This window comes from Hyperolius riggenbachi, chromosome 2, assembly GCF_040937935.1.
Source record: "Hyperolius riggenbachi isolate aHypRig1 chromosome 2, aHypRig1.pri, whole genome shotgun sequence".
Classification (NCBI taxonomy): Eukaryota; Metazoa; Chordata; class Amphibia; order Anura; family Hyperoliidae; genus Hyperolius; species Hyperolius riggenbachi.
Genome location: NC_090647.1, coordinates 64,489,410 through 64,511,185, shown reverse-complemented (window position 1 = coordinate 64,511,185; position 21,776 = coordinate 64,489,410). Strand labels below are relative to the sequence as shown.

The following is a 21,776-nucleotide window of genomic DNA, read 5'->3' as shown; positions in this document are numbered from 1 at the left end:
TTGAAAAAGCGCTGCGTATAGCGATTTCCCCAGCACTTTCATGAATAAATACATTGTATTTATTCATTTTCCGGGTCAAAGAGTTCACTTCCTGACTTCCTGGGTCAAAGAGTTCACTTCCTGACTTCCTGGGTCAAAGAGTTCACTTCCTGACCTCCTGGGTCAAAGAGTTCACTTCCTGACTTCCTGGGTCAAAGAGTTCACTTTCTGACTTCATGGGTCAAAGAGTTCACTTCCTGACTTCCTGGGTCAAAGAGTTCACTTCCTGACTTGCGTTAGAAAAGTGCTTTATAAAAAAAAGAATCGCAGCGCGCAGCTAAGCACAGGGAGGCGCTAAAAAAGATTGCCCACAAAATCGCAAAGCGCTGGCGTCAGCGATTGCAATTTTAAATGTGAACAAGGCCTCAAAGACTAATGATGACACTGACTAAATTTCATCAATATATCATAACTTCCAGGTGATAATAAAAACTTTACGATACCCCTTTGGAAGCGTACAGAATTAGGAGTCCTCATGACTGGGCAGAAGTGAGACGCTCCTGCAAGTAACCCTCTATACAGGCAGAGGATCACTGCTGTATATTCTTAGTGACTGTTGCCAGGGCTACCTGAACAAAGGACAACAAACATAATGCCTGGCCTAATTATGATTACCAGAGAGATGGACATGATGTTACCAGCCTGCTCTGGCTACTCAGCAAACAGGAAACACGGAGGTGCTGCAATCTGCACCGTTATGTTATTATTTATTAACTACTGACACAATTATGCCTGCTGCTTAATCACCGCTTTGTGGGGATCTGTCCTCTGCTGCCACCATAGCTAGTGTTCTTGTGCTGCCTGTGCAGGTGTTCCGGATAAATACAGAGATGGCATTAACCCTTTACCAGCCAATTTATTTAGAGGCTTGCATGTGCTCCAGGCCAATTTATTTTAGCACTTTTTTTGTATATCTTACTTGTTATATTTCCTTGCTTCTAATTAGTACTGCTGTAATGTGTATTTATGGCCACTTGTCACTAGGGGGCAGTGTGAGACAATAACAGAGCACTTCTGCATTCCGTTTCTATATTTTCTAATAGCAGAGAGACATCAAAGCATTCCAAGAATTTACAGCACAACGAGTTCTGCCAACTGAGATCAAAAGCAGTGCACTTATCTCAAGCGAGATTACTCTAGTCAAGCTGCCAATGGGTTAAAGCGCTGCGCAGTCTGTGTCTCCCTGAGTGGTAAGATCTCTGCGCTGAAATGGTCAGCTGTGTACAGGTGACGGCAGAACTGGGCAACTAGTGGTGTTAGAAACAAGTTAAAGGACTAATATTGTGAAAAACTGTTAAGTTTAAAATACTCAAAAACATTTTCAATGGGAATGAGAATTCACATGCAAAATGCAAATTTATGCTGCAAGATTTATGGTTTTATCTTGCATGTGAAAACGGGAACGCAATTTTTCAGATTTCAGCAAAAGTGCAAATATCCACTGACTTTCATAAAGAGACTCTGAAGTGAGTCTTAAATCATGTTATTACTGTAAAGCACTATAGATAGTGCTAAACCGCCGCATCGCCACGGCAAAACGAGGGGTTTATACTCCCTAAATCCCCTCTGCAAAATCCACGACTTTCTTGGTTGTGGATTTTGCTGCTCATGGAGGCAGAGCTTTAAGCTGCAGCTCTGCCTCCATGCGCGTCAATTCGCCGTAGGGATCTCCGCCTCTCCCCGTGACGGAGGGGCGGGGAGAGGCGGCGATCAGCGGAGATTGACATAAACCCCTCGTTTTGCCGTGGGGATGCGGCGGTTTAGCACTATCTATAGTGCTTTACAGTAATGACATGCTTCAGACTCTCTTTAAATGAGCGGCAAAAGCACTATCGCACATTCACATTCAAATGTTAATAAATGTGAACCCTACCTAACGGATCCGCCAGAATGGGTTGGTCTACATGAGTACTAAGCATTGTCTATCAGTGTCTTTGTGCATTGCTGTGCCTATTTTTATCCAACAATTCCCTGGCGAAACGTAGTTTCTCATTCATTTCGGGGGAAGAAGGTCTACCTTGTGTACGAGGTTTAAAATTGAAGTGTATGCATAAAGCCGGGAGCAGGTCATTCTCCAACTTTTTGATATATCTCACCATGTTTTGTTCATTGGTGCCAATAAAAAAGGGTATAAATAGCACCATTTCACCTTTCTGTTCCCCATTTTATATTTATTCATTATTCATTTTGAGAAGATCTGTATAAAAATATGAACGGACCTGTTTTCCAAAAAATGTGGATAACTCCAGCTTATCATTTGTAGAACTGCATTGTAAAAAGTGGAAAATAGGGACCAAATTTCTCACTTTTCCCCCACTTTTGAAATGTTTCTCCACCTTTCGGTCAAAGGGGCTATGTTCAAAGGGACCTGAACTCTTGCACAGGGCAGAAGTAAAACATAGAGACATGAACCCTGTATATATTTAAAGTGTTTAGCCAGTCTTATCGCCACTCATCTGTGACTAATCACAACTGTAATTTGATCTCTCAGTTGTGTCAGCTGGCTGCCTCAGCAGAGCAGCTAATTTGTAAACACAGGATGTTAACCCTATGTCTGCTTCTATTAAAGCGGGAAGTGGACACACTGCAGATTTATTGCAGGATTTGTATCAGCTGTAACAAAGAAATGCTTTTCTTCAAAGGTTATTATGCTGTCGCTTATCTTTTAGCGCAGAGAGGAGTGTACAGGAGGGAGGGGCATAATCAGCTCCCTAAGACCATCATCTCCTAGCACAAGGTTACGGTTATTGGTCCTAGTCCCTAATGAACATAACCTGTAATCATTATAGGTAAATCGAACAGATGACAATGGAAATAAATACAAATCTATTACTCTAAATAGATATATTGGAGCTTGGTTTTGATATTTTTTAGTTTTAGGACTTAAGTTCAGCTTTAAGCAATTTTCAGAAGTTTAATTTACCTTTAAGTAGTCTTTTGTGATGCATACAGGTACATATTCTTTTCAGAGAACGTTGTCACGTATGGAACAAACTACCTGCAGTAAAATCAGGTTCTCAGACACATAATACCTACAGCCTTCATGGAGGGCAACATTCGTGGTTTGCTGGCAAATAAAAATCACATAAAAATACCTACTAGTACGTACAACGTGAAGATAAAATACAGCTATCATAAATGTAAATTATTGTTAATGCAAAGAAGATGCACTTAGGTCATGGTGTGTCATTCAAGTGGTCAACTTCTTGGTCGGTTGGGTACCGGATAACGGGATCAGTGCATGTCCTCGATGACTATGTACCGTATAACCAGGACACCCGTTCAGCAACATGAACCTATGTTCCTATACAGTGTCCACGTGCCGAGTAAAGTCTTCATAACAAGTGTCGCTGGACCATGATTCTGGAGAGTCCACCAATCACGTAGGCCTACAGAGCCCTTTACTCTACTATGAACTGGCTCATCGCTATAACCATGCCAGATACAGTCATCTCATATGTCACCATGGATACCATGAAGATATGCAACTGTCCAATGACATCATCAGAGGTAGACTACATAATTCTCTGGAACAAGTCCTGTCTTGCCTTCATAGGTTGCCTTCAACCAGCCCGGCTCCACCGATTTGTACACTGGATAACAGGAAAAAGGTGACCGTTAATAGAAATTTGTCGTAAGAAATTGGTGGCCACGGTTTCATAATCTAGCAAGAATGCAATGGAGCTTCAAAGAACATTGATTCTACAAAACTGATCTTTCTTCAAAGTCAAACACCTCGCAAGAAATGTACTGTCTCAAAGTGCTACAAATTAATTAATTACTTGGCTTCGCAATATTGACTAAAAGTGTTAAAACCAAGATGCTCTTAGTCAATATTATGAACTTTTGTACTACAGTTGGATGAAGTGGCTGGATAGTGTACTGGTTAAAGGGAACCTAAACTGAGAAGCATATGGATTTTTCCTTTTAAAAGAATACCAGTTGCCTGAGTCTCCTGCTGATCCTGTGTCTATAATACTTTCAGCCACAGCCCCTGAACAAGCATGCAGATCAAGTTCTCTGACTGAAGTCAGACTGGATTAGCTGCATGCTTGTTTCAGGTTTGTGATTCAGCCACTACTGCAGTCAAAGAGATCAGCAGGACTGCCAAGCAACTGATATTGTTTAAAAGGAAATATCCATATCCATCTCAGTTAAGGTTCCTTTTAAGGGATCGGTCTCTGACACTGGTGACCTGGGTTTGAATCTTGGCTCTTCCTGTTCAGTAAACCAGTACCTATTCAGTGAGGTGACCCTGGGCAAGATTCCCTAACACTTCTACTGCCTTTAGAGCGTGCCCTAGTGGTTGCAGCTCTGGCGCTTGAAGTCTGCCAGGACAAAAGCACAATATAAACGTTCGGTGTCTTGTCTTTGTCTACAGTTGCTAAGGCAAGTAATATATTAATTTGTACTTTGAGACAGTTCTTGTGAGGCGTTTATAAAATGAAGTACTGTCTTCCCCCCCTTATGGGTGAGATGTATATCCGCATGGGGAATAACTCTCAAAAATCCCTAATTTACATCTTTCTTGAAAGGACAACTTTAACCTAAAACGAAAAAGTTGGATCCTCACCTAAGCGCTGGATACATGAGAGCAGAGTTCCCCAATCCTGTCCTCAAGGCCCACCAACAGTACATGTTTTGCAGGAAACCACATACAATCACAGGTGGGGTAATCAGTGTTGCAGCAGAGTTTATTAACTACTTATGTGGCTTTATACAAAACATGCACTGTTGGTGGGCCTTGAGGAACAGGGTTGGGGAACACTGGAGGCTTCCTGTTCCTCTCTGCCTCCCCTCATTCCTCAGGAAGCTATGCTACCAGCTGCGACTGCAGGTCTCCTAAGAAGCACTCAGGTGTCCAAATACTCCCTGAAGACAGGCGGCTTCGCACTGCACACGCACAAGTCCACTCTCGCATGTGTGCAATATGGAGCTGCTCATCTTTGGAAGTACCCGGAGACCTGGGGGGGGGCTAGGTTGGGTGGTCATCTCGGCTGGGTGGTGGAATGAGGAGGCGCAAAGAGGTAAGGGAAGGCTCTAAGGAATACAGAGTAGTAGGCCAGTGCCTTGGGCAGCAAAAAGGCTTGGGCGGCTTGGCAAGCAGGCAGTGAGGCCACTATGCTATGCATCTAGTCACTGGCTGTTCACCACACTCACCACTGCTGTACATTGCAGCATCTCTACAACTCACTGTGAAGAGGCAAGCAGCAGGGGGAAGGGCACTTGGTAACAATGGGCCTAGGGTGATGAAAAGTACAAACCCATCCCTGTGCAGGACAGGGATTGAACCTAGGACTCAATTGCTACAAAGTACAAACCACCACACCACTCTCTCCACACAAAGCCTCAGTAAAAATAATAATAACAAAAAAATCGGCCAAAATACTGCTTCACAGGAGATACTGGAACCTACGAGGTACAAATACATTGCACTGACTTGGAAAATAATGCAGCAGTGGAAATATGTACTGTCAGAAATGAACAGGCAGGATGAAAATATACAGAACAACACCTGCTGTACTGATGAGACAAGGAAGTAAGTGCAGACTAACCATTGGTGAAGATCGCCCCCTGGGGGAAGGAGAGCTCATGGCTGTGTCCTGCTTTACAGGAATACATTGCTTTTGCTTGCCTGGACAAAAAAAATCACAAGTAGTTAAAACTAAATGCAGCAAACGTTTATAATTACAACAATAGGTACAGTATACCTTCTAAAAACCAGTACTCTATAGACTTTACAAGTACATCGGCTGTATATGACCTGTCTGTGGTAGGCAGAGGACAGAATTTACTTCACTACAGAATTGTACACTGGCCTTAAAAGTACACCTGAAGTGAGAGGGATATGGAGACTGCCATATTAATTTCCATTTAAACAATACCGGTTGCCTGGCTGTCCTGCTGATGTCTTTGGCTGCAATAGTGTCTGAATCACACATCTGAAAAAAATCATGTGGCTAATCCAGTTAGACTTCAGTCAGAGCAGCTGATCTGCATGTTTGCTCAGGGTCTATGGCTAAAAGTATCGGAGGCAGAGGATCAGCAGGACAGCCAGGGAATGTGTATTGCTTAACCACCCTGGCGTTCTGATTAAATCGCCAGGGTGGCTGCGGGAGGGTTTTTTTTAAATAAAAAAAAAACTATTTCATGCAGCCAACTGAAAGTTGGCTGCATGAAAGCCCACTAGAGGGCGCTCCGGAGGCGATCTTCCGATCGCCTCCGGCGCCCAGAATAAACAAGGAAGGCCGCAATGAGCGGCCTTCCTTGTTTTGCTTATATCGTCGCCATAGCGACGAGCGGAGTGACGTCATCGACGTCAGCCGACGTCCTGACGTCAGCCGCCTCCGATCCAGCCCTTAGCGCTGGCCGGAACTTTTTGTTCCGGCTGCGCAGGGCTCAGGCGGCTAGGGGGGCCCTCTTTCGCCGCTGCTCGCGGCGAATCGCCGCAGAGCGGCGGCGATCAGGCAGCACACGCGGCTGGCAAAGTGCCGGCTGCGTGTGCTGCACTTTATTTGATAAAAATCGGCCCAGCAGGGCCTGAGCGGCAGCCTCCGGCGGTGATGGACGAGCTGAGCTCGTCCAGACCGCTCAGGAGGTTAAAAGGAAATTAAAATGTCAGCCTCCATTATCCCTCTCGCGTGAGGTGTGCTTTAAGAATTAAAAGTTTAGAGTCAATTAAACACAATTTTTAGTAGAAAAATTCATATATTTACAGAGATCTGTACATGAGTCCTGAAAGAGGGACGAATGAGAAAGAAAGAGGGACAGATGGATTTGGTTCCAAAAGAGGGACTGCCCCTCCAAAAAATGGACAGTTTGGAGATAGGATATTGTTATGGATTATTTAGTAAGAGATTCCTTTGTACTTTTGCTTTTTTACAGCATTTCTTTATGTGTAAGACAATTGCAAACACTGTAAGATGCAGAGCGCACCGCTGTCGTGATTTTAAGCAAAACGAACCATTCCGGTGTGAAAACGGGGCATTACATAGGTCGAATTTGGTTGTTGGCAATCAGCAAATCACTGAAAAAGCACTTGCAGTGTGAAACAGCCCCTAGGCCCTTTACGCACCGAGAAATATACGCTATCACACTTTAAAGTGTATGATATTTTACAATGCAATTTTTGGGTGTTTTGTGTTTCTCTGCACATTGGCCTAAATTGTAAATGCACAAAATATGTAGCAAGGTAAGCGACTGAAAATTGCAACAACTTAATTCCTTCGATATCCATTATAAAGGTGCTGAGTTTGTAATAGGCTAAAAAGAAGTGTTCCGAAAATCAGATCAAAATGCTGTTGGTGTGAAAAGAGCCTTATTGGACCACTGTCACGAAAATCTTAAAATTTAAAATCTATGTAAATATATACAGATAAGAAGTACATTTCTGCCAGAGTAAAATGAGCCATACATTACTTTTCTTCCATGTGGCTGTCGCTTACAGTAAGTAGTAGAAATCTCACAGAACTGACAGGTAGCCTATCTCCTCATGGGGGACTCACAGGGTCTTCTTTATTTTCAAAAGCACTTAGTGAATGGCAGTTGCTCCGTCCAACTGCCAAAAAAGCGTGCAGGGAGCAGGGAGGCTGGCCAGCATCTTTGTATAAATCTTTTCAAGGAGTGTCTTTATAAAGAATAAAGTCCATGCTGAGAATCCCCTATGGAGAGATGGACTAGCCAAAAACCTGTTGGTAATGTCAGATTTCTACTACCTGATAGCCACATAGTAAAAAAGTAATTTAAAGAGAATCTGTATTGTTAAAATGATGTGTCCACACATAGAAAATACATCCATACACAAGCAGGCTGTATACACCCTTCCTTTTGAATCTCAAGAGATCATTTGTGTGTTTCTTTTCCCCTGCATCTCTCATGCACTGAAGTTTCAGGCTGCTCTAAGAGATAAGAGAGAAGAGAGAAACTGCTCTAATCTAAATAACACACAGGCAGTGTGCATAGAGGGGCCTGGAAGAGGGAGTTCATAGCAGAACCACAACACTGAAGAACTTGGCAGCCTTCCAGACACAGGCTGACAAGTCTGACAGGGGAAAGATAAGCTGATTTATTACAGAGACTGTGATAGTACAAAGTGCTGCAGTAAGCCAGAACACATTAGAATAGCTTTTGGAACTTGTAGGATGATAAAAAACAGGATGCAATTTTTGTTACGGAGTCTCTTTAAGGCTCATTTTACTCTGGAAGAAACAGGCTTCTTATTTGTATGTGTTTACATACATTTTACATTTTAATATTTGGTGGTCTTTTAAGGTGCACAAACATCAGTCGATATATGGGCAGATCGACCATGAGATGAGAATCCTTAGGCCACGAGCATCTGGTAGGGATCTGTTTCCTGCCCATACTTTGCAGACCGATTTCCGACAGATATCAGCATGAAAACTATCAGAAATCGACCTAGAGTTGACGCCATACTGGCCCCGCCCCCCAGCCCAGTATAAAAATGTCCCCCTGGTGCCCGCGCTCCCTAAAAACTCACCTCCCCGCCAGCGAGTCACCTCGAGAGCCTGCATCACGTGGCGCCAGAACTACAGATCCCAGCATGACAAGGAACATCTGGGAAGCTCAGGTCACCCAACACCCCATTAAGAGGAAAAAATCACTTCCTCCCTCTTCACTGGGGAAAACATGTCACCGCAGTCATAAAATGTAATAACCCCCCAGAGAACGTTATTAATGGTGAAAACCAAGCAATTATTAATGCTATCTGGTCTACATAGAAATATTTCCCATGACTTCCTGGCTCTCTGCTGGCAGATAACATCCACATCACGACCCGCTAATCAGAGTCATTTGCTTTTAGAAAGATTTTGTGTTTAGCCGTTTTGGTTCAGCAGCATTAAAACATACTACTGTTACCGGTAATCTGAGAATGACTGGATGCTGTGCTCTATAGAACATGCTATATAACTTATTTTTCTGACCATTAGACGCACTTAGGTTTAGAGGACCAAAACCAGGGGGGGAAATTTACTAAACCTGATGCGTCCGAGGTGCAGGGGGTCTTGTGAATCTTTAGCCCCCAATCCCCTCTTGTGTCCCCCTTGTACCACTTGTTTCCCCATTGTGCCTCCTTTCTAACTCTTGCGTTTCCATTGTGTCCCCTTTGTACTTCTTGTGTCCCCCTTCTACCTCTCATGTCCCCTTGTACTTCTTATATCCCCTTGTACTTCTTGTGTCCCCCTTGTACCTCTTGTTTCCATTGTGTCCCCCTTGTACCTCTTATGCCCCCTTTGTATCTCTTGTGTCCCCCTTGTATCCCTTGCGTCCCCCTTGTACCTCTTGTGTCCCCCTTGTACCCCTTGCGTCCCCCTTGTACCTCTTGTGTCCCCCTTGTACCTCTTGTTTCCATTGTGTCCCCCTTGTACCTCTTATGCCCCCTTTGTATCTCTTGTGTCCCCCTTGTACCTCTTGTTTCCATTGTGTCCCCCTTGTACCTCTTATGCCCCCTTTGTATCTCTTGCATCCCCCTTGTACCTCTTGTGTCGCCTTGTACCTCATGTGTCCCCTTTGTACCTCTTGTGTCCCTCTTGTATTCCCTTTGTGTCCCCCTTGTACCTCTTATGCCCCCTTTGTATCTCGTGTCCCCCTTGTACCTCTTGTGTCGCCTTGTACCTCATGTGTCCCCTTTGTATCCCTTTGTGTCCCCCTTGTACCTCTTATGCCCCCTTTGTATCTCTTATGCCCCCTTTGTATCTCTTGTGTCCCCCTTGTATCCCTTGCGTCCCCCTTGTACCTCTTATGCCCCCTTTGTACCTCATGTGTCCCATTTGTACCTCATGTGTCCCATTTGTACCTCTTGTGTCCCCCTTGTATTCCCTTTGTGTCCCCCTTGTGTCTCTCATGTGTACCCTTTCTGTCCCCATTGTACGTTTTGTGTCCCCCTTTACCTCTCTTGTCCCATTTGTACGAATCGGGGAATGCTCGTTCGTTGCATCGCTGTGGGTTCCCCAATCCATCTTCAGCTTCCTAAGAGACACACCTGACTAGATCTAGTCAGAACTGGAAGGAATCATTATTAAAAGAAAATGGTGAGCTTCTAAGAGGAGCTGACGGTGAGGTAAGTATGTAATATTCATTTGCAGTTACATCATGTCCCGTCATTATTTTACATATTTGTACTTGGTTTGTGTTCACTTTAAACAAGATGGAGCCCTCCATCTTTCACCGCTAGCCAAAACTTCGGACAAATAAGCCCAGCTATCTAATCTGAGCAGAAGTGCATTAGTAACTTACCGTCCAATTGGAGGCTGTTTCAATGATCCCGCACTTTCAAAAAGCTGTGCCTTAGCTGCCACTCTAAAGAAGAAAAAAACCCCAGAAAGGATGGATTAATTTATTAGAAAGAAAAAAAGAACTCTCAAACTTTTGCAATGCAGTCAGTTCTCTTCCTTTGTTTTATTAAACCTAAAACAAAGTCAACAGGAGCCAATCATGTTGATATGTGACTATAAACAGATGTGCTTGAACCTGCAGTACAACTTACCGTCTCTCCTCCCTAGATTCAGCCCCTTTGTGCAAATGCCGAACTGAAAGGGTTGCTTATTTCCAACGAAGACATCGGCTTTGAAATCAGGTAGCAGGGAAAATGGGCGATATCATGGCCACAAAGTACTGGGTGCAACTATGGGCCATGTAAATTAGTAATCAACGACCACATTGTTGTCCATTGGGACTTATAGTAAACCTCCAGACTAAAAATCTACTCAGCAGCACTGAAAAGGTTTGGTGTTTCTTTAAGTTTCACAGCATCAGAACTTTGTTTTTCTTACCTAAGCCACATTTTTAACTGCACAGAAGAAAACTGCCTGGGCATTTTCCCCTGATGCTGTGCAAAGCATGATAGGATTTCTGATGTTATTGTTCTTCTGCTGTTGTAGTGCAAATTTTTTTAGAATGTTGAATTTGAGATTTGAAGTCTAGCGCGTGCAGCTGGGAGGGGTTATCAGGGCACAGGACAGTTGGAACTGTGTCTCATGCTCCCTGTCACCTCCTTTCAACCAAAAAGATGGCTGTCCCATGAAAAGGATGGCTGCCCCCATGCAATCACAAACATTTTCCTGTTCTTTTAAAACAGGGCGGATAAGAGATTATATTACCTATCTATTTTAATTAACATAACTAATGTAACTTAATGACAGTATGTTTGTTTAGGCTGAAGTTTCCCTTTAAGGGTCTATTTCCACTGGGAGCAGTGGCTGCTTTCAATTCGGCTGCAGTTCCTGTTCTGCTGCATAGCCACAACCCGAATCTAGTGATTCAGTTGCGTGCTGCAGAAATCTGTGGGGGAGAGGGGAGGTAAAAATCTGTGTGTGTGTGTGTGTGTGTGTGTGTGTGTGGGGGGGGGGGGGGGGGGTCAGGAAGGGATTGGTGTCAAGGTGTGTGAGTTTGTGATGGAAGGGGAGGGGAGGGGGGCTGGAGGGTTGGCAGGGAGGTTAGTGGTCCGTAAGGTGTTATTATTGAGGGGGTGTTATGGTTTAATATTAGGATAGGTTAGGATAAGGCATGGGCAAGTGTAGGTGCATTCTGGGAGTGACCAAGTTTCTGGATCCTGCTGGTCTGAGGTTGTGAGAGATGTGCGGCAGTTTCAGCAAGTCCTTCATGTATCCAGGATAAGCTTATTTCATCTGATTTGATCGGATTCTGGAGTCACATCCAAAGGGACAAATTCACACATACTCTTTAGGTGTTTCTGGACATTATTTGTAGAGCTATGAGAAGCAGAGTGCTTACACTGATCCCGGCCTCTGGTAGCCATTACTGGAGCCGGTGTCCAGTCTCCGTCTCATCACCTTGGGCGGTAAGTCTGGATAACTCTTTCCGATGTCTTTTAGCTCTACAGATGTGAGGCTCTGAGTAGACGGACTTCTGCTCTTCATACCTGCAGGGAGCAACAGGTCCATTATCTCATACAAAGGGCTGTGAACATCACAATGCTGTTATGGATGACTACTGGACACAAAGGCATAGATGCTCTCAGGATAGCACAACCACACTGCTAAGGCACTTTTATCACGCTGACCTGAAGAAGCGGACAAGACTCCGCGAAACACGTTGTCCCTTGTTTTAGTGCTTAAAGCGGACCTGAACTCAGAACTTCCTCTCTGCTCAAAAAGATAATCAACAACATACTAACCTTAAAAAAATTATTTGTTTCAAATGATACAAATCCTGCAATTAATCTGCAGTGTGTCTACTTCTTGCTTTCATGGAAACAGACATATTGTAAACACCCTGTGTTTACCAATTAGCTGCTCTGCCATGGCACCCAGCTGACTCAGCTGAGATCAAATTACAGCTTGTGATTTGTCACAGATGATGAGGAATTAGAGGCTAAACTCTCTAAATACATACAATGTGCATTCCTCTCTGTTTTCCTTCTGTCCTGTGCAAGAGTTCAGGTCTACTTTAAATAAAAACCTTGTATCTCCAGTAATACTGGCCTTATTCTTTAGGAGAGGTAAAACCAACACTACCTCTTCTTTTTAGACTGTTTTTTAAGAGTTTTATATACATCTGACCCACCTGACAGGGTTTCTGTAAGTTTTACACCTCTGGGATGTTGCAGTTTTTTAGTGTTCCCTTAAAGGGGAACTGAAGTAAGAGGTATACGGAGGCTGCCATATTTGTTTCCTTTTAATCAATACCAGTTGCCTGGGAGCCCTGCTGGTTTTATTTCTCTGCAGTAGTATCTGAATAACACCAGAAACAAGCATACAGCTAGTCTTGTCAGATCTGACTTTAAAGAGAACCCGAGGTGTGTTTAAAGAATGTTATCTGCATACAGAGGCTGGATCTGCCTATACAGCCCAGCCTCTGTTGCTATCCCAAACCCCACTAAGGTCCCCCTGCACTCTGTAATCCCTCATAAATCACAGCCATGCTGTGAGGCTGTGTTTACATCTGTAGTGTCAGTCTCAGCTGCTCCCCCGCCTCCTGCATAGCTCCGGTCCCTGCCCCCGTCCCTTCCCTCCAATCAGCAGGGAGGGAAGGGATGCAGGCGGGGACTGGAGTTCTGCAGGAGGCGGGGAGGGCAGCAGACTGACACTATAGAGATAAACACAGCCAGCTCTGACAAGCTGTTTGTCAGCAGCGTGGCTGTGATTTATGAGGGATTGCAGAGTGCAGGGGGACCTTAGGGGGGTTTGGGATAGCAACAGAGGCTGGGCTGTATAGGCAGATCCAGCCTCTGTATGCAGATAATATTCTTCAAACCCACCTTGGGTTCTCTTTAAAGTCTGAAACACCTCATCTGCTGCATGCTTGTTCAGGGGCTATGGCTAATAGTATTCGAGGCAGAGAATCAGCAGGGCTGCCAGGCAACTGGTATTGCTTAAAAGGAAATAAACATGGCAACCTCCATATACCTCTCTCTTCAGTTCCCCTTTAAGGAACTTTCAAGGAGTACAAACAACCAGCTCATAAAAAGCAGACCTGAAATACCGAGCGAGGACAGTCAACTCCCTGTAGGCTGTAACAGTGTTTCCGGGCATTTTCAACCTATTCTTGTGAGTATAATCATACATACATATATATATATATATATATGTATATATATATATATATACATATATTATACGATTCAATTATCCAGCAATACTGTACCATTATGTTCCTGGTCTTCGTTCCCTTTTAGAGACGCTCCCGTTCATGATCAAAAGTTCTACAGGCACGTGTATTGACCTGAGGAAGTGGGCCAAGACCCGTGAAATGCGTTGTCTACCGTGAATGAATAAACATTACTTTTTCCATTAAATAATTGTTTGTCCTTCTGAGAAGGTAAGAAATTATGCTCTGCATATATACAACATCAAGTGGAATTATATCATCAAGGGCGCCTCCACCAGTGTAGTATAGCCCATGCCCATTGTTTTTTTTTTTAGTCACGAGGACCTTAAAGAAAATCTGCAGTGAAAAAACTCCCCTGGGGGTACTCACCTCGGGTGGGGGAAGCCTCCGGATCCTATTGAGGCTTCCCCCGTCCTCCTTGGCCCCACGGCGGCGGAGAAAATCCTCCCTGAGCGGCGGCGATGTAAATATTTACCTTTTGGCTCCCGTGCAGGCGCAGTATATCACAAAAACACCAGGATTATATAAAGGAGAGAAAGTTTTGATCCGGAGATAGGCGAAAATAGCCGATCTCCATCGGGCCGCTCTACTGCGCAGGCGCAAGTCTCCTGCACCTGCGCAGTTGAGCGGACCCGACAGAGATCAGCTAGTTTTGCCTATCTCCGGATCAAAACTTTCTCTCCTTTAGATAATCCTGTTTTTTTTGTGATATATATATATATATATATATATATATATATATTTCGGCATATTTTAAACTCCCCGGCGTTATGATTATTTCCAGATTAAGGGTCTAAAAGCCGTGCAATTTTTTCACAAGCTTTTACATCCTAAAAACAAGAAAAAAAAACATACCTCAGAGAGATCTGAAGCAGCTCCTGCATATAACTCACTCAGACACGGGATTACCACTCTGAGCTGCGGACTCGAGATAGCGGCTAAGGAGGTTAAAGTAATTACTGGTTTTGCACCATATGACAAAAAATAAGCATAAAAGAACCTCATGATAAAGTGTTTTTGGATGTCATTATGGTGCTATTTTCCACAGTGTTGCTTCCTCCGTGGTTCTCTAGCCTTGAGCAAGCACTCACCTTCCGTGGATGGTAAGGAGCGCAGAGAGGAGGCCGTGGAGCGTTTAAGTCCAGAAAGCTCATAGAGTCCTTTCTTGGTCAGGTCAATGGGAGGGGAAATGTTTCCAGGGCTGGTGACAGAAGACACGCTGTGACAATCAGACTCTACATCCGTTTTGGAGGCGTCCTCCTTGGAACTGGATTCTGGGCTTGTAGTCCATAGGCTGGAGCTCTTCTGGCCGTTAGATGAAGGAGTGGAGGTCACCCATGGAATGCCACTGCCCTTCTTGTCTCTCTGTGGTGAAGACGCTGATCTGGAATTTACGTTTTGCTCCGAGGAGTGTGAGGACAGGGACTCCACGCTTCCCATAGGAGTGCTGGTTGGGCTGCTGCTGTATGAGTCACCTATAGGGGGGAAAAAACAGAAGAGAGTTAAAACAAACCTGAATTGAAAATCGAGATACCATTGTATCTATGGTCCTACTCACTAAATATAACTTTTTGCTAGAATACCATAGTTTATTTTGTGTTTAATTACTAAAAATGTAGGTTTAATGTTTTTATTATCTTAGATGAATTTCAGTCTTTTAGTGTTCCAGAGCTACAATCTGTGAACTATGGACCTTCTTTAACTATTCCATGCACTGAAAAGTAGTTCTCTGCCAGGCAATAGTTTTATGGCTTGTAATTAGTAATTGTTAAGAGTTAAAGTCCCACTAGACTGGAGAGAAACTGTAATTTACACACCTGAAATCTTTACACTTACAGTGGGAAATAGAAAAATGGAGCACTGCCTAGTTCTATGTGGTAATGGCACTGTACATGCACATTAATCTCATCTTGTCCCATGGAGGTTCAATTACCCTTTGAAGAGACTCTGAAGCGAGTCTAAAACCAAGTCTATTTATGTTAAGCACTATAGCTAGTGCTAAAACTCTGCATCCCCACGGTAAAACGAGGGGTTTATACCCCCCAAATCCCCTGTGCAAAATGCATGACTTTCTTGGTTGTGGATCTTGCTGCCCATGGAGGCAGAGCTTTGAGCTGTAGCTTTGCCTCCACGCGCGTCAATCTGCCCGTGGATCTCCGCCTCTCCCCGCCCCTCTCAGTGAAGGAAGACTGAGAGGGGCGGGAAGAGGCGGTGACCAGTGGGGATTGACGCGCGAAGAGGCAGAGCTACAGCCCTAAGCTCTGCCTCAAGGAAGCGCTCCCCGCACTTAGTAAAGGGGATTTGGGGGGTATAAACCTTTCGTTTTGCCACAGGGATTCAGCATTTTAGCACTAGCTATAGTGCTCAATTTGACTGGGCCATCAATGTTCACACCCCTTCCCGTGCCTCCCCTTTGGTGACCCTCACATCCTTGGAGCCCATCTTGCAAGCATCATTAAAAAAAAGTGTGGCCATCATGATCTTCACACCCATAGGAAGTGAAGCCACAAAAACAAATGATCTGAATGATGGATCCCTCTATCAGAGGAAGAGAAGGTTATTAGTGTGGGCCACCACACAGCTCTGGGCCACGCTAAATGGCAATGGCTGCTCCCCTCTAATTACGCCAAAATGGTTGGGTTCCACACAGGGCAGAATTTTGCATTTAAAGAGATTAGGCAAAATGTAGCACTTTTTTTATTACATTATTTTTACTGGAGTTCCTCTTTAAGTTGAATTACTGAAATAAATGGATTTCCAGGATATTCATATTTTTCGAGTTTCACCAGTAAATAGTGTCTGGAACATTTGCATATGCGAAAAAACCTTTCCACTTTCTGCATTGATAAGTGTGACTCCTGTCCCACAAAACTGAACACTACCTGCATGGAGCTCCCAGGAGGTTCCCCAGGTGAACAAAAGCCATTGGGAGATTACTGCAGGTACATGTCAGTAGCACAGGGTGTTGGTGACATAATGACAGAACTGCTGATTTGCCTCACTGTGAGGAACTCGGGATTCATACTCACTGTCCTGATCGGCGAGGCATGGAGTGTACCGTCCCTTCGGCTTTCGGGTTCCTGTGGAGAGACAGATCGCTCTGGTTCGTCTGGAAATGGAACGCGCCTGGGCCTGGGGGAGGGGGACGTTGGGGTCTGGAGCTGTGTGAAAGATCTGCACAAAACAACAGGATTTTACTAACATAGAAATGTCCCCTTACTGGGAGTAAACAACAACCAACAATACTGTGTCAATCATTTAGACTTTTTTTTATGAAATTCCTTGACAAGATCTCTTGAAGAGGCCCTGTAGTGACGTATAATAGAAGGCAGTAAATGTTCCTGGTGTCAGCATCAGAAACACTTCCTGTAGCTATAGATTGCTGTATATTGGTATGTAGCCCCGCCTTCCCAGTGATGCTTAGCTTAGGCTGTTTAGCTATGAAGAATTCTCCTCCCAGACCATTCTGGTAGGCCAGGCATTATTTTCACTGCCTTTGGAATTTTCAGAAACAAACATTCCACAGAGCTGCACCTGACAGGACTAAAGATGTCTACTTCAGTGATGAATTCCAAAATGTAAATCGGGGAGAGGAATGATTTTACAATGGGCAACCACTAAGTACAAAACTTATCAATGAAATTGATTGTAAAGGAATGTGCACTGCTTGAAGGGTCTCCGCATTTATGCCTCCCCTGGCTATGCAGAATGTAGGCAGCAGAGCTTGCACTCACCAGTCTGATGGCGCGTGTCTTCTCTCCACTGCCGGGCTCTACTCCCAGTCTCTTCTCTTCCGGAGCACCAAACACTAGACCAACCGTGACCACTAGTGAATGGCCTATAGCGGTAGTGACGTGACACAGGAACCCAGGAGAGAAGGAACAGGGAGGAGCCCCCGGCGATGGAGAAGACGGCATGGCAGACAGGTGAGTGTGAGCTTCACTGCATATACGGGTAGCACGGTGGCATAGTGGTTAGCACTCTTGCCGTGCAGCATACATATGGGCAGCGTGGGGACGCATAGTGGTTAGCACTCTTGCCGTGCAGCATGGGGGCGTAGTGGTTAGCAGCATATATAGGGGCAACACGGTCATGTAACATTATCACTCTCTCCTTGCAGTGCAGGTTCCCCAGTTTGAATCACCGCCAGGGCACAATCTGCAAGGAGTTTGTATGTTCTCCCCGTCTCTGTGGGTTTCCTCACTCTGGTTTCCTCCCACATACCAAAAACATACAGATACATTCATTGGCTTCTCACCAAATTGGCCCTAGACTATGATACATACACTAAATGATACACACATAGACATATATGACTATGGAAGGGATTAGATTGTGAGCCCCTCTGAGGGGCAGTTAAAGAGACACTGAAGCAAAAAAAAAAAAAAAAATATGATATAATCCATTGGTTGTGTAGTATGGATAATTACTAGAACATTAGAAGCAAAGAAAATATTCTCATATTTTTATTTTCAGCTATTAGTGTTTTTTTATAACATTGCATAATTCTCTAATATTTGCAGTTTATACTCTACTCAGCATTCTAAATGATTTTACAGAGCAGGCTAGTGAACTTTTGACCTGTCCTCTGGCAGAGAAAAAGAAAATAGAGTGACTGACAGTTGAGATAACAAGCTTCAGAAGAGGAGCTCTCTAAAGTGGTGGAGTTCAATGGCTCTTTTGCAGAGATAACAACTGGACTTTCTCTTAACTCTTCCTGTACTGGAAACAATATTAGACTTATGTCTCTGCTCCTAATGTTTTATTTCTTAGCTGTACAACACATACAAACCATTATATCATAATTTTTTTTTGTTTCAGTGTATTTTTAAGTGGTAAGACAATATGCTCCGTACAGCGCTGCGGAAGATGTCGGCACTATATAAATACTAAATAATAATAATAATATACTTGACGTAGCTCATCGCAAATCTTCTGCTTAGAAACAATGGAGTGGGAAAAGCTGCTTTATTCTTAAAGAGAACCTGAATAGAAAATAAAAAGTTAAAATAACCATACACAGGTCACACTTACCTCCTGTGTAGTCCTCTACTCCTCTCCTGCAACTCATTTGTCCACTGTGATCAATGGATTTCTCCATCCTCCATTTTAAAAATGGCCATTACCCCCTAACAGCTTCCTGGTCAGCACACTGTTAAACTGTAATATCGCCCACTTGAGCCATCGGGAAACATGGACATTACCTTGCACATTCAGTTATAACTGACAGCTGCTGATATATAACTGTCAGCAACTGGTATATTTCAGTTCTGACAAAATATTGTCAGAACTGGAAGGGATCACTGTAAGAAGAAAATGGTGAGCCTCTGAGATGAACTGACGGTGAGGTAAGTATGTAATATTCATTTGCAGCTACGTCATGTGTTTATTTTAAATAATTTTCCTCACTTCAGGTTCCCTTTAAACTTGGTAAAATCTTTACAATTTATAGTGCTCTTCTGGAGGGAGCTTCTGTCCTCTCCTTGTTGATGGATATTCTTGCTGCTTACTACAGAGAACAATGTATCCGGCACAACTGCCAACTAACAGGACATACTTTATCCCCAGCACAGTTTACCTCGGTAGCAAACAACGCTAAAAAGCTAAAATAATCCCGGTTCTAGTTTGTGTTTTGTAACTTCCAATTTTCTATGATTTGTGCTCATAACAAGTCCTCGGTGCAGAGAGGCTTTTATTTTATTACAGGCCCAGCGTGGGATCCGGTTCTGCTTCCTCCATTATTACACGTCTGTATTACAAAGAGCATTTTCCTCATGGAAGATAGAAGAGCCCAGCTGTGATCAGGAGCCAGGTCTGACCACGGACAGGCTAATTGCCCCGCTCTAGTATCGAACGCGGAGAAAGAGATGATTTGCTTGTACTTTCAGCTGTTATGACTAATATCGGTTTTCTATGTTTACTTCCACAAGATTTCAACGAATATGACGAAAGAATCAGTAGGCATTATATATAGGTTATGGCCAGAACCCAAAGTCTGGCCACTTCTGATTCTAGCTGGCAAAACTAGAAGTGGACGTCTCACTGCGGCCAATGTGCGAAATGAATGAAGATTTCGGGATTCCCGGCGGCAATAATGCAAGAAATGAAGCCGGCTCCTCGGCTCTGGCTCCTCCCCCTGCCCACCTCCTTTCATCTCTGGCAGGCGGAGTCGTTCGTAGCGGCAGGGAATCTTGCCGTTCGTTCCTCTGCAGAGCGGGTGCTGGCAGAAGCAATGTCTGCAGCCCTCCCGCTCTGCTTCCCTGCCGCTACGAACGACTCTGGAGGCCACGCGTGTCCCTGACTGCCGGAGCCGAATAGGCGGGAGGAGACAGAGCCGACTAACCGGCTTCATTTGTCACAATATTGCCACCGGGAATCCCAAAATCCTAATTAATTTTGCACATTGGCCTCTTGCTGTAACATATACATTTATAAACTGTGTCGTCAAGGGCAGATTGATGGAAAGGCCACAAAGGCCCGGGCCTTGGGTGGCTGCAGCCCAAGGGGGCACATGGACATTAAAAGAGGGGTTGATACATAATAAAGGGGAGCTGTTCATAGAAGAAAGGGGCTGCTGTACATGGATGATAACATGGAAGAGGGGGCTGCACATGGAGTGGGAGAGGGCTGCTGTACATGGATGATACACATGGAAGAGGGGGCTGCACATGGAATGGGAGGGGCTGCTGTACATGGATGTTACACATGGAAGAGGGGGCTGCACATGGGATGGGAGGTGTGCTGTACATGGAAGATACGCATAGAAAAGGAGGCTGAACAAGGAATAGGAGGGGCTGCTGTACATGGATGTTAGACATGGAAGAGGGGCTGCACATGGAATGGGAGGGGTGCAGTACATGGATGATACACATGGAAGAGGGGGCTGCACATGGAATGGGAGGGGTGCAGTACCTGGATGATACACATGGAAGAGGGGGCTGCACATGGAATGGGAGGGGCTGCTGTACATGGATGTTAGACATGGAAGAGGGGGCTGCACATGGAATGGGAGGGGTGCTGTACATGGAGGATACACATGGAAGAGGGGGCTGCACATGGAATGGGAGGGGCTGCTGTACATGGATGTTAGACATGGAAGAGAGGGCTGCATGTGGAATGGGAGGTGTGCTGTACATGGATGATACACATGGAAGAGGGGGCTGCACATGGAATGGGAGGGGCTGCTGTACATGGATGATACACATGGAAGAGGGGGCTGCACATGGAGTGGGAGAGGTGCTGCTGTACATTAATGATACACATGGAAGAGGGGGCTGCACATGGAGTGGGAGAGGTGCTGCTGTACATGGATGATACACATGGAAGAGGGGGCTGCACATGGAGTGGGAGAGGGCTGCTGTGCATGAATGATACACATGGAAGAGAGGGCTGCATGTGGAATGGGAGGTGTGCTGTACATGGATGATACACATGGAAGAGGGGGCTGCACATGGAATGGGAGGGGCTGCTGTACATGGATGATACACATGGAAGAGGGGGCTGCACATGGAGTGGGAGAGGTGCTGCTGTACATGAATGATACACATGGAAGAGGGGGCTGCACATGGAGTGGGAGAGGTGCTGCTGTACATGAATGATACACATGGAAGAGGGGGCTGCACATGGAGTGGGAGAGGTGCTGCTGTGCATGAATGATACACATGGAAGAGGGGGCTGCACATGGAGTGGGAGAGGTGCTGCTGTACATGAATGATACACATGGAAGAGGGGGCTGCACATGGAGTGGGAGGGGTGCTGCTGTATACGGATGATGCACATGGGAGAGGGGGCTGAACATGGAATGGGAGGGGCCGTTGTACATGGATGATACACATGGAAGAGGGGGCTGCACATGGAATGTGAGGGGTGCTGTACATGGATGTTACACATAGAAGAGAGGGTTGCACATGGAATGGGAGGGGCTGCAGTACATGGATCATACACATGGAAGAGGGGGCTGCAGTACATGGATCATACACATGGAAGAAGGGGCTGCATATGGAATGGAAGGGGCTGCTGTACATGGATGATGCACATGGAAAAGGGGGCTGCATATGGAATAGGAGGAGCTGCTGTACATGTATGATATACATGGAAGAGGAGGCTGCACATGGAATGGGAGGGGCTGCTGTACATGGATGAGACAC

The 21,776-nt window shown here is 44.8% G+C and overlaps 1 protein-coding gene across 2 annotated transcripts in view; it reads right to left on the bottom strand.

Annotated features, from left to right (window-relative positions):
- Positions 1–1,879: 1,879 nt before the first annotated feature.
- ARHGAP42 (Rho GTPase activating protein 42) overlaps positions 1,880–21,776 on the bottom strand; it is a 426,935-nt gene continuing 407,038 nt past the window's right edge. For both annotated transcript variants that reach the window (XM_068266846.1, XM_068266847.1), the window contains exons 19-24: positions 16,659–16,803; positions 14,721–15,104; positions 11,794–11,941; positions 10,297–10,359; positions 5,595–5,674; positions 1,880–3,632 (exon numbers count right to left, since the gene is read on the bottom strand). In XM_068266846.1, coding sequence (XP_068122947.1) covers positions 3,544–3,632; positions 5,595–5,674; positions 10,297–10,359; positions 11,794–11,941; positions 14,721–15,104; positions 16,659–16,803 — 909 coding nt within the window. In that variant the 3' untranslated portion in view covers positions 1,880–3,543. The remainder of the gene's footprint in view (positions 3,633–5,594; positions 5,675–10,296; positions 10,360–11,793; positions 11,942–14,720; positions 15,105–16,658; positions 16,804–21,776) is intronic.